Raw genomic sequence first — 13,216 nt, forward strand, 5'->3', positions numbered from 1 at the left:
GGTCATTTCTGCTCCTTTAGTGTTTTTCTGAAATTGTGTCATCCAGATTATCATACAGCTTTACAGATATTGCTGTACAGAAAAATAAATCATTTAACAGCAAATATTTTTATTTCTGATGGGTTACAGATTCCTTGTTTAAAATAGTGTTAAACAGCCAAATGTATCTATTATTACTTGAATACTGAAACCCTAATCTTCCTCCCTTTTTGTTTTAATACTGATGGGCTGAATCCTGCATTATGCTGTTTGCGTTATCTGTAATTGAATACATTGTGTAACAAAGCAGATATGAAAAGGAGCAGCAGGAAAAACATATTAATGGTATACGTTCAGGATTTTGACCTTCTCAACTCTAGGCCTAAATGAAGGCCCCATTAGGTGACCATGTTTGTCTGTAATACAGCTAATCTAGGATATTTATTTTAAAATTGGTTTAATATGGCAAGTAAAATTTACTCTCTCTAATCTTTATTTCAGCAACAGGCAGAGAGGAGCTGCTGAGAATTAACCTTCGAGAGCTGGAGGTGGCAGATGATGTGGATGTCAAAAAAATAGCCGAACAAATGGAAGGGTATTCTGGAGCAGACATTACTAATGTTTGCAGGTTTGTTTCAGCACACTCAAATTATTGAGTCCTTATCTCTTGATGATTGATAATCTTCAGCTCTGCAGCAAGAAAAAAATAATTTTGAAATGTAAAAACTATACGCAAACCAAATACATTTTGTATCTCCGTGCTGTTTGAAATGTTTACTTGTCTATGTTGGAGGAAAATTAAAGGGGAGTTCCATTTAGCAGTAAACATTAAAATGAATATGCAAAACAGATTAACTGGTCACAATTCGTTTGCTGTTTGGGATCTTGCGGTGCACAAATTGGATCTACGTTTGCCTAGAAAACAGCAACTGTACTTCAAAAAAAGATTCAGTGGCTGCAAATCGCTTTGGGATAGTTTGAAGATGTGAAATGCAAGTTGTTCTTCTCTACTGAACCTCCCTCATCTACGCATACCACACTGCTCATAGCCCTCGTGTATTCATGTACGCTCTCGGTTATTTAGTTATACTCCCCTCGTGCTCATACCTCATTCATACTCTGATCTAACTTGTGTATTCAAGTCCTATTCCTATACTGATACAATACCTTGCATTTACATAGCACCTTAAAGCCTTAAAGCATTTCAGAAATGGTAATAGGCAGAGAAGCAGACACCAAGGCCCTCACTCTCCCTCCACTTGCAGTGACAGTTTTAACATGATGATCCCTCCTCACTGACTCCTCAACTAGTGGAAATGGTCGTTCTTTAAGCCCCCAAAATCTTTTATGTTTTTTAAAAAAAAAACCTCTATCATATCTCCTTAATCTTCTCAGCTCCAGTAGAAATAGTCTCAAAGCTTCAAATCTCTTCATAAGTATAGTTTCCAATCCATCCTCCTGTTGCTGTACAGAGGTGGATGGAATGGGTATCACCTGTGTCTGTGGATGTTGTAACCTGTAGATGAAGAGGAGAAAACTGGGGTAGAATCATGTGCAGGGGCTGCCGGAGGTGGCTAGGGGTGAATAGAGAATCTGTTGCTGGAGATGCATTGGCTCTATTTGAATAGATAGCAGAACAATGCAAGGAGCTATAGAATGGAGGGGGAAGGCATGGTATATGGTATTAAATTCTGCAGTGACCTTGAGGAGGACAAGGTGGAAGGAGCACTTGGCGCAGTGAGCAAGGCAGAAACTAGATTGTGCAAATCAGGATTTTTGAGACAAATGGAAATGGAGGGCAACAATGCATTTGAGAAAACAAGGTAGGCTAGAAATGGGTGGTAGTCGGGGAAGGATAGGTTAGGGGTGAATGTTTTGAGGATGCCAGTGGTTTTAAAAGGGAGAGATTTTGCACCTGAGATAATGTCAGCTAGATGGGGACTGAGCAGAGATGCTGAATGGGAAAGGTTCAAGGATCAGGCGCTGGGTCTCGTGGGGTTAAAAGGAGGGCAGAAAGCACTTTGGAGATGGGAGGCGGGGAGAAACTGGGGAATGTGGGGATCAGGGCTGGAGTAGTTGGAGAATTGGGAGTGTTCAGGAGCAGGTGGGGGCTGGGAGGGGAAGCAGTGGGGGTGCATGGATGGTCTCAATCCAACAAAAAAATCCAAGAGCTCTTTGCACTTGGTGTTGGATGTGAGGGTGAAGTGGGCAGGTCAGATGCTTCTGATACCCACTCCTGTTCTTGTATTGATACTCCACTTGTAGTCATAGTCCATTCGTGTGCTCATACCCCATATTCTGTGTTTGTTTTTCTACAGGGACGCCTCCATGATGGCCATGCGGCGTCGCATCCAAGGACTAACTCCTGAGGAAATAAGAAACATCTCCAGGGATGAGTTGCAGATGCCGACAACCATGGAAGACTTTGGAATGGCATTGAAAAAAGTTTCAAAGTCCGTTTCTGCTTCAGACCTTGAGAAGTATGAGAAATGGATTGCGGAGTTTGGTTCCTATTGATCAATGTGAAACACATTTTAGTTAGTACTGTACAAGCTTAAATATTATTGGGTTCACTCAGGTAAGAAAGAAGACTGACTTCTTAAACCACAGGTCAAAAATGATGCCTTCAGTGCCCTATTTAAAAGCCATTTGTCATAAAATCCTTCCTTTCTTTCTTTGACTTTTTACTTTCTAGGATATTTTTATTTAAACAGGAGTTACTGAGAAACCAAAGTAAAATATACTGGAGATTCTCACCATCAAGGATCTGTTTAAAAAAAAATCAACAAGTGCAAAGAATGTTATTTAATTCTGACATGGTTATGTTTTTCTCTGTCCATGAATAGTTTTATTGAATGTCTGCTAGCAAAGTTTGAGTCTGCCAGTATGAATTGATATTTATGGCTGATGCTGAAGGAAATGGAAGTGCTAACTATCTGTGAATAACTAGATATAACCATTAGGGGTGCTGCAGCTCAAGTATACCCGTTAATTCAGCTCCCCAACACCACCAACCTCATTCAGGCTAGTCAGCTGTTGTCACTTTTGAATAGAATTAAAAGGAACAGGCAAGACAAAATCAAGCAACTGAGCATTAATCAGAATTCTTTGAATTAATATTTTTAATTGGATTTTGATGGTGAGCTTCCCTCTTAATCATTTTTGTAATGGATTAATTTCTAATAAACAAATTCTTTAAAACACATCTTAAAAGTGCATACTCCATGCAGCAATGACTACATTGAGAAGATCAAATTGTGCCATTTTTCTTTTCCCTCCCTTTCTTCCTTTACTCTTGTTCTTGCTCGTTCCCGCCTTGTTTCTTTCACATGTTCCTTCGCTCTCCTTTTCTGCCCCGATTCTTTCCTTTACTCTCTTCCTTTCCTCCCTTCATCTTGTAGCTTTGATTCTTCCTATACATGAAATTGCTCCATAAAGTACAGAAGAACAATCTCCAAGAAAACAAGAAACCTGGGCAAGGCATGTGAGCAAACAGTCAAATCTCTGCATTTCCTGAGGTGCAGACACACTATGGGATTGTACTGACCGGTTATACACTCCATCATCCATAACATTCGTCTCCGAATCAGTGAATAAAGCTAGAATCACTAGTTACAATCCTGAGTCTATTCAGTCAACAGGCGTAGATGGGATATTGATGTTGTTCCAAAGGGAGGATATCATCTGGCACATTGCCTGACTGCCTGAGCATTCAGCTGATCTTTCCTCATCTGTATGAAAGGGCTCATTCTTCACTAACAGCAGATCTTTTTGTTGTTTCCCACATCAGAAAAAAATTGACTCACCTTCTACCACTTTCTGTTTATCTCTGTTTAAATCCTGAAGGAAGTTTCCCTCAAATTGTGGGGTGATTGTATACATCTTTACTGCTGGCGGGAGCCTCATGGCCAGCAGCATAAATCAGCAGTCCAGGAATGCGCTTCCCACTTTTATTTTACAGCCATTAAAATAAAAAGTTGGCAATCCACGCAGCCGAGAGTCTGTGCATGTTCCTGGCTTTTAACCAGGTCAAATACTCGCCAATAGTTGGCACCCCACCACCTGGTCTTGTTGGTTTAAATTCCTGCATCACATTACCACATCAGAATCAGCACTGGCTTAACCGGATCTGTCAGCCTGCAGAAAATGATTTTGGCTGCAAGCAACAGTTAAACAGGAATGATTCTTCTGGGTGCAGAGAAAGTTTGGATTGACACCACCCCTATTCCCAGGCGGAAGACATTCCACCATGGGCACAGAGTGATCCCATTTCTTCACCGGCATATTTGAAGGCTTACAGTGCCAAGTGGAGAAACTTCATCCACGTGTTTCCACAGTTGCCACGTAAATCCACTGAGGTGTCATGTGCTTGTCATTTTTCTCCAGAAATCCTAATGTGATAGTTTGATTCTCTACTTCATGTTTCTCCCATTTGGTTTCTGTGTGCAGATAGGACAAAATAATTAAATCAGTTTAGCTAGTTTGATTTAATTGGGCTCAGGGCTTTAGGTAAATTGCTACAAGATGAATATTTTGGGTATTTTAGTGGATGTATCTATGTCACACTCCTGAGCAAGCCAGCATTGTTTTGTGAGCGATTTGAGCTCATTCCACTTGTGCAGTGGCCACTTACTGGGTTTGTGAAGGACTCTATGCTTTTACTGTTACTAAGCATGACTGTCCTGACCCTCTGTTACTGAACCTCAAACTGACCTGAAGTTTTGGGCCTGAGAATCTTGTATATGAGAGTCCTTTGGTCTGCTTGTCGTTATATTTGGAAGTGGGGAAAAATGTTACATATTTTTTCTTTGTCCTTTTGCCTTTCCATTGATTAGCACTCTCCCTCTGTCAAGCAAAACATCGAAGGTGCACTTCACAATTGCTGCCTTGTGTTATAGCAGTGAGGCAGATATGTGCTTAGAAGCAAATATAACAGTTATTTTCCCCCCAGAGCCTGAGGTTAGTGTATGTTCTTCTCACATTTTCTGCACATTACTTTGCTTTTATTGGTCAAGAACTGAATTGAGGTTGATTTTTCAATTATGATTTTGCATGCACAACCAGATTACTTTGTATAAGATGATTACAAAATGGAATTTAGGGATTATGAAGAGATGCTGAACCGGTGTTAAAACAAGCCTATGGAGGGAGAGATGGAGAATCCGAGTGCTGTAGAAACTGAAAGAATGTCCATCGGATAAAAGCAGTTTCTGTTTTAAACTCTGAAAAATCCGTTTTTTTTGCTGCAAGCGGTTTATCCATCTGCATATTTGACAGTCCCTAACCATAAAATGTTGAGTTGTGAACAACCATTATGTCTGTACCAGTTAGATATTCAAACAATTCTCAGCACTTGCATCAACAACTTTCCAATTCCCCCTTTCTCTGTAATTTAAATTAATTAAGGTGTGCTCCAAAATGTGAGTATTTTATCACAGATTTTAGACAAAGTTTAAAAATTTGTACTTCAATTCTGGAAATGTGTTTTACTCTTTTTGTAATGTACTGCCTTAAATAAAAGGACAACGGCTGCACACATTCTTGCTGTGCATTTATTTCTCTGATTGAAGAGTTGAATGTGTTTTTGAAGCAGTCCTACATGCCACTAGTTTGCTTCTGATGATCTAATTGACTTGCTCTGGCTTTTCACAAGCTGCTTTTAATATAGCCACTGGATATCGTGGCCACTAACAGCGCTGCTCTTCCATACAACAGGAGGTGGCCATTTTGCCCCTCCTGCCAACTAATCCAGAAATTGTCCGAGATTTATTTTTGGGTCTCTGGGACGGCTATCATGGCGGATTGTCCATAAAGACTGACAATGCACTTTGGACATTACTGGCCCTGACTGTCCTTCCCCTAACATCAGGGAGACTCTTGGTGCAAAGTTCACTAGTCTGGGTCTCGAGTGGTGACTTTATAATGCCGCAGGTACAGGAGCCCTGGTTACATGGTTACTGGTGCTTGAAACCCTACTTGTAAAAAATATCTGGCAGGTGAGTGCTTTTATTCACTTGGTACTGATCAATAAATTGGTTTGGCTGCTGAATCCTAAAGCAATGTTATTTGGCAGCTGTTTGAGAATAAAGACAGTCTGGAGGTACAGGTTTGAAGTGTAACCTGAGATTACCCAGGAAGGGGGCTCGGTTTACTCCCTGGGAGTGCTGCAGTATTTCCCTTTGATCTCTGGGCACTGGGGTCTGATATAGAAAAGGACAAAAGCAACTCCCTTCATGAGCACCAACCAACTCAGCCCAAGGACTAACCATCACAAGCAACACATCCCAGCTACAAAGGAGGGATTACATACTTCTCTGCTTTATATTCTATTTGGCCCAACTGGTCTGTGCTGTTGTTTATGCTCCACATGAGCCTCCTTCCACTCCTCCAACTCGCCCTATCAGCATAGACTATTCCTTTCTCCCCCAAGTCTTATCCAGCTTTCCCCTAAATGTATCTATACTATTTGCTTCAACCACTCCCTCTGGAAGCGAGTTCAATATTCTCACCACTCTGGCTAAAGAGGTTTCTCCTGAATTCCTTACTGGATTTATTCATGATTATCTTATATTAATGGCCCTAGTTTTGGATTCCCAATAAAAAGAATGGGTGGTGCAGAAGTCTTTAATTAGGACATCAGACTACTGATTGTGAAAAGCAGACAGTGATGAGACAGGAAACAGTCAGACACAGTACTGACAATAGACACACTTTATTTCCATTATTGCTTTAAACAGTACAAGATGCAGATCAGAATCTGAACCAAAGATTTAACAATCGACATCGAAACCGTTTCACGTCTCCGGGTGAATGGCAGTTGAGTTTTTGTTGGATTTCACTGGTGATTCATTAACATGTAGCAAACAGTGAAGTAAACACTGCATTTGGAAATGTGGTGAGAGAAATGCAGACCATAACGTTAGACTGGGATTGTGCCAATTTATAATACGGGTACAACGTCTCCAATCCAGTTGTCTGAAAACCGGACATTTGAGAAAATCCCATTTGATAATCAGTAAAATAAAATCTGGAATTATTGTCCAAAAACCGTCAGGCTGGACTAGTTAGCGGCTTCACCGCTGTGTTTTAAATGGCGTGCGATCGGTCCAAGCCTTGCCGAATGACCCTCGACCTGACCTGACCCACGCCAGCATTAATACTTTGTCTCGGTAGCATATGTACGCTCTTGATTTTCTTGTCCTAAATCCGGCCCAGTCTCTGTCCCGAGGTTGCCGGATTTGAGACGTTGTACCTGTAAATGGTTGACTGGCTGTAATAAACTATTTTTTTAACGATTTGTTCTCAAGCCAACCATCACTAGCACAGCACAAAGCTGGCAGAGCACTGGCACTAGCATGGTATGACATGTCACTGGCACAGGACAGCATTGGGACAAGGCAACATCAATACGTGGATGAGGTAGAATGGAAGGGGAAGGGATTATATGTGTTAAAATTCTTTGGGTCTTCCCTTTATTATTTCCAATAGCGAGAGCATTTTCATTCCTTCCATTCGTGCGCTGGTCTGGCTGTTTCTGGCCATGTGTAGCTGGGCGCAGATTTTGCATCAAATGGTTTAAAGGCATGTTGCAGTTCAGACGCTGGTAGTTACCTCTCCATTAGCAGAAGATGGGCATAAGCAGGACCAATTTTGATCTTTTGAAAAAAAAACACTTGTTTTTGAGCTCTTGCTCATTTTGTTCCTTGTGAGCTTCTGTAACAAGAGTGTAAACTGTGATGCACTCAGTGATGTATAGAGGTGTTAGAGAACATGGACTGATCTATACTGCACCTTCACAGAAAACTGAATGGAAACCAGACTGTACATCCAGTGTATATTATAAGTCTGTGTAAAACATTAACAGCCTCCCTCATCTACCTTAAACATGTTGTACGTGGTAGCTGTTATGTGTACCTTTCTCCAAAAGTTAACTTGTATGCCTATAAAACCAGATTCATATGCCAAGCAGAACTTGCCACTAAAAGACAAAACTCTTGGAAATTAAATAATGTGGAATTACATAGTATTTACAGCACAGAAATAGGCCATTCGATCCAATTGGTCTGTGGGAGTGTTTATGCTCCACACAAGCCTCCTCCCACCCCTCTTCAGCATATCCTTCTATTCCTTTCTCCCTCATGTGGTTAGAGCTTTCCCCTTGAATGCATCTATACTATTCACCTCAACAGCTTCCTGTGCTAGTGAGAATGAATCTTTCAACCTTTCAACAGATGATCGTGGTGTTTGTCAGGTAAACAATTAGTGATAAACAGAAAGGGAGAAATGTTTGGAATAATCCTCTTAAGTAAGGGAAAGAAGGCAGAAAGTTAGGGTTTGTGAACATGCAATTAGATGCAATGACGGGAGAATTAATGTACCAGAGGGGTGAGTTAATATACTAGTACGGCAAACTTGAATGGATGTGTTAAGGTACTAGATGGATGGGTTCCAATGGGAGATTAGAGTACGAGATGGCTTCAGTTATTATGTAGAAATACATAGACAATACAATATGGAAACGGGCCATTTGGTCCAACCTGTCCAGGTCTGTATTTACTCAATACCCTTATCCCTTTATCTACTTTTCCTTCATCCACCTGTCCAACTTAATCTTCAATGTTGACATAGTATCTGCCGCAACTTTCACAGCCTTCAATGGTAAAGTTAATGTCTGAAGGGATGGGTACAAAGGGGGGCTTCATATATTAGAGGGTTGAAGTTTGAGGGGAGAGTTAATATACCAGAGGGATGAGGGGTTTTGATGAGAGATTTAAAGTTTCAGAGGGATCGGAATCGGAGAGTTAATGTACTAGATAGATGGGCTTTGATGGGAGAGTTATGGTATCAAGAGATGGGCTTCGATGGGAGAGTTATGGTACCAAGGGATGGGCTTCGATGGGAGAGTTATGGTACCAAGGGATGGGCTTCGATGGGAGAGTTATGGTATCAAGGGATGGGCTTCAATGGGAGAGTTAAGGTACCAAGGGATGGCCTGACTATTTTTAGCTCAGTAATGTGCCATGTTCCAGTTGCATGATGGACTGTTCTACTCTCAGAACACATGTGAGTGTCTGCAAGTACTAGCCTCAGAATGAAGGAATGGGACCCAGCGGAGCAGATAATATCCCGAAAGCAACAGTCAGTAAAGGTGTGCTCTCCTAAACACCTCCAGCAAGGACAAGCAGATATATTAGAGTACAATAAAAGTGACCGAATACAGAGAATAGGACCTCATCCTGTTACATATAAAACCCCTCGAATGTAGAAATCAAGATCACTTGGTGGTGGAATGCACTGGAGCGCGAGGACCTCCGGTTTGATCGTCAAAAGTTCATGGTCAGGCAGAGCCACTGTTAAAACAAAACAAGTTAAATGGAGTGAGATCAATCCTGCTCAGTTGGTATTTTTACATCCAAGTGAAATATCTGCAGCTAAAATTAAAAAGTTAGGAACAACCAGACTACATGGACAGGGCACTGACTGGGCAGTAGGACAGGGCACTGACTGGGCAGTAGGACAGGGCACTGAGTGTAAACAAGGATGGGGCACTGACTCGGCACAAGGACAGGCCACTGAGTGTACACAAGGACAGCCCACTGAGTGTACACAAGGACAGCGCACTGGGTGTACACAAGGACAGGCCACTGAGTGTACACAAGGACAGCGCACTGGGTGTACACAAGGACGGGGCACTGAGCGTACGCACAGACGGGGCACTGAGTGTACACAAGGACAGGGCACTGAGTGTACACAAGGACAGGGCACTGAGTGTACACAAGGACAGAGCACTGAGTGTACACAAGGACAGGGTACTGAGTGTACACAAGGACAGGGTACTGACCAGGCACAAATCATAGAAACTGAAATTGGAAAGCGTGTCGGCTGCATCAATATCCCATGGAGCAGACTGATGGAAAGCAATGTCATTTGTACAGTTCCCCATATAATGGGATCCCAATGATGGTTGCACCTTCATGGGGGATGGGGGCAACGGGACGGAGGGGGGGCATGGGGGGAATGTGAAGTGTTAAAATTAAACTCAGCCAGTGCTGCCTTCAAACACCGAGCGGGATTGGTTGCCACCTTCAACAGCCATAGAATGACTCTCGATAGGATCAGTTCTCATCTTACCTGCAGCTGGAAATGGTATCACTAACCATCACAAGAAGGAGTGTGTCAAATGGCAACACCTTGACTCAATGGGCAGCATTCTTGCCTCCTGAGTCAGAAGGTTGTGGGTTCAAGTCCCACTCCAGGGACTTGTGCACATAAATCTAGGCGGATACACCAGTGCAGTGCTGAGGGAGCGCTGCACTGTCAAAGGAGTCATCCTTCGGATGAGACGTTAAACCATTTATCCCTCTACCAACACTACTCAAAGGCAGGAAATCAAACGGGAATTGCAAATGTAATGGAACTTTTTTTTAAAGTTGGGATTGCAAAAATGATTTTAGGGGACAAGGTACCGAGGTGAAAATAAACGGTGGAGGTGGGAGACGGGGTTGGGGGAGGGGAGGGGAGGGGAGGGTGCCTTGTGCGTGACACATCCCCTGGAGCAGCCAACCATTGCTGGGACTCCCAGCCTCTCCCATCTCCCAGAGGCACAGCCACCCACTATTGACAGATAAATAAGATGACGTAGCCAACATACATTGGCAGTGTGTCCCGACACTCCCCCTGCTGGGATGTACGGCCCGTGGATTTTCAGGCACCTGGTGCTTTTTGTGCTTTCTGTTCCCATATCCATGCGCAGTGTCCTGATGTTGTTTGGTATCAATCGGTGGGACTGGGTCCCAGCCTCTGCACTAAAAGGAGGGTCAGCTGGAAATGCCCCTCCCAGAGCTAGGTTCTAAAAATTGTTGACTGAGGCATGATTCCTTACCTGCATCAAGTTCAAGGTCACCTCACCAGTCTGTCGGGTGTCACACGACTTGAATGATCCTGTTTTTTAAAAAAAACACAATAACAATATGCAACTACAGCACATATCACACCATCCATTTAACTTCCATCATCTCAATCATTTATACATAAAAGGACAGGAAGTTGTCTTTTCATTTAATGAAAGGAAGCTGCTGTATAGTTGGCTTGAAACATTAGCAGTAAAATAAGCTTATCTGCTCCCTTGGAAGTGAATCCCTGATCCCCCCACCCCATCCCCGCCCTCCCCAGTCTTGGTCCCTCTGCTACGGAACTGTAACCTGGGGGCCTCCTGCTGGAATTGGTGCTCAAACCTGTCACTCATGAGTCTCAGAACGTTGCTGGGGCAGAAACAGGTCTATTGGGACAGATTCCTCTTCACCCACCCGAGGCACAATATGGACGGAGTCCACCCAGATTACATTCTGCTTGAACCTACCTGTATCTCTGGGTTCAGAACATGTGCATCAGGCCTGCCCCACCAGGTCAGCCCCCACCCCCACCAGGTCAGCCCCCACCCCCATCAGCCCAGCCCCCACTCCCATCAGCCCAGCCCCCACCCCCATCAGCCCAGCCCCCACCCCCATCAGCCCAGCCTCCACCCCCACCAGGCCAGCCCCCACCCCCATCAGCCCAGCACCCACCCCCATCAGCCCAGCCCCCACCAGCCCAGCCCCCACCCCCACCAGGCCAGCCCCCAGGCCAGCCCCCACTCCCACCAAGCCAGCCCCCACCCCCATCAGCCCAGCCCCCACCCCCACCAGGCCAGCCCCCACTCCCACAGCTCAGCCCCCACCCCCATCAGCCCCACCCCCACCAGGCCAGCCCCCACTCCTACCAGGCCAGCCCCCACTCCCACCAACCCAGCCCCCACCCCCATCAGCCCAGCCCCCACCCCATCAGCCCAGCCTCCCTCACCCCCCCCCCATATCAGCCCGGCCTCCCCCTCCCCCCCCATATCAGCCCGGCCTCCCCCTCCCCCCCAATATCAGCCCGGCCTCCCCCTCCCCCCATATCAGCCCGGCCTCCCCCTCCCCCCCAATATCAGCCCGGCCTCCCCCTCCCCCCATATCAGCCCGGCCTCCCCCTCCCCCCATATCAGCCCGGCCTCTCCCACCCCCCAATATCAGCCCCGTCTCCACCCCCCTCCCCCAAGCAGTCCGGCCTCCCCCTCCCCCCATATCAATCCAGCCTCCCCCCCCAATCAGCCCACCCTCCCTCCACGCTCCCCCCCCCCCCGCCATCAACCCAGCCTCTCCCCATCTAATCCGGCCTCCCCCCCAATCAGCCCCCCCTCCCTCCGCCCCCCAGCCTCCCCCCATCTAATTTAAAGTCCCAATTAGTCACGTTCCCCGTTAGTCAAAGTCTCCCGTTAGTAACAGTAGCATCTCTCTGAACGAGCTCTGCAATCAGTCCCACACCCCTGCTCTTTCCCCACAGCCCTGCCAATCTTTTCCCTTCAAGTATTTGTCCAAATCCCCTTTAGAAAGTTACTATTGAATCTGCTCCCACCGCCCTTTCAGGCAGTGCGTTCCAGATCATAACAACTCGCTGTGTAAAATTCTCCTCATCTCGCCCTCTGGATTTTTCCCAATTACCTTAAATCTGTGTTCTCTGATTACTGAACCCCCCGCCAATGGAAACAGTTTCTCCTTATTTACTCTATCAAAACCCCTCGTGATTTTGAACAGCTCTATTAAATCTCCTCTCAACCTTCTCTGCTCCGAGGAGAGCAACCCCAGTTTCTCCAATCTATCCATGTAACCGAAGCCCCTCATCCCTGAAACTGTTCCGGTAACTCTCCTCTGCACCCACTCCGAGGCCTTGATGTACATATACTCATCATCATCATAGGCAGTCCCTCGGAATCAAGGAAGACTTGCTTCCACTCTTAACATGAGTCCTTTGGTGGCTGAACAGCCCAATTCGAGAGCCACAGTCCCTGTCACAGGTGGGACAGATAATCGTTGAGGGAAGGGGAGGGTGGGACTGGTTTTCCGCACGCTCCTTCCGCTGTCCGTGCTTGATTTCTGCATGCACTCAGCGACAAGACTCAAGGTGCTCAGCGCCCTCCCGGATGCACTTCCTCCACTTAGGGCGGTCTTTGGCCAGGGACTCCCAGGTGTCGGTGGGGATGTTGCACTTCATCAGGGAGGCTTTGAGGGTGTCCTTGAAACGTTTCCTCTGCCCACCTTTGGCCCGTTTGCCATGAAGGAGTTCTGAGCAGAGCGCTTGCTGAAGAAGGTGCAGAGAGATGGAACAGGAGTGATTCTCGTGTAAAAGGGATAGGGTGCAGGGAGAGAAGCTCTACTGTTTA

General features: G+C 45.3%; 2 protein-coding genes across 3 annotated transcripts in view; one reads left to right on the forward strand and one right to left on the reverse strand.

Annotated features, from left to right (window-relative positions):
- LOC139267059 (katanin p60 ATPase-containing subunit A1-like) overlaps positions 1 to 5,543 on the forward strand; it is an 83,288-nt gene extending 77,745 nt beyond the window's left edge. For both annotated transcript variants that reach the window (XM_070884817.1, XM_070884815.1), the window contains exons 11-12: positions 481 to 607; positions 2,298 to 5,543. In XM_070884817.1, the coding sequence (XP_070740918.1) occupies positions 481 to 607; positions 2,298 to 2,496 (326 nt within the window). In that variant the 3' untranslated portion in view covers positions 2,497 to 5,543. The remainder of the gene's footprint in view (positions 1 to 480; positions 608 to 2,297) is intronic.
- Positions 5,544 to 6,675: 1,132 nt separating this feature from the next.
- capn9 (calpain 9) overlaps positions 6,676 to 13,216 on the reverse strand; it is an 88,724-nt gene continuing 82,183 nt past the window's right edge. The window contains exons 19-20 of the mRNA XM_070884822.1: positions 10,862 to 10,920; positions 6,676 to 9,329 (exon numbers count right to left, since the gene is read on the reverse strand). Coding sequence (XP_070740923.1) covers positions 9,303 to 9,329; positions 10,862 to 10,920 — 86 coding nt within the window. The 3' untranslated portion in view covers positions 6,676 to 9,302. The remainder of the gene's footprint in view (positions 9,330 to 10,861; positions 10,921 to 13,216) is intronic.

This window comes from Pristiophorus japonicus, chromosome 7 (assembly GCF_044704955.1).
Source record: "Pristiophorus japonicus isolate sPriJap1 chromosome 7, sPriJap1.hap1, whole genome shotgun sequence".
Lineage (NCBI taxonomy): Eukaryota > Metazoa > Chordata > Chondrichthyes > Pristiophoridae > Pristiophorus > Pristiophorus japonicus.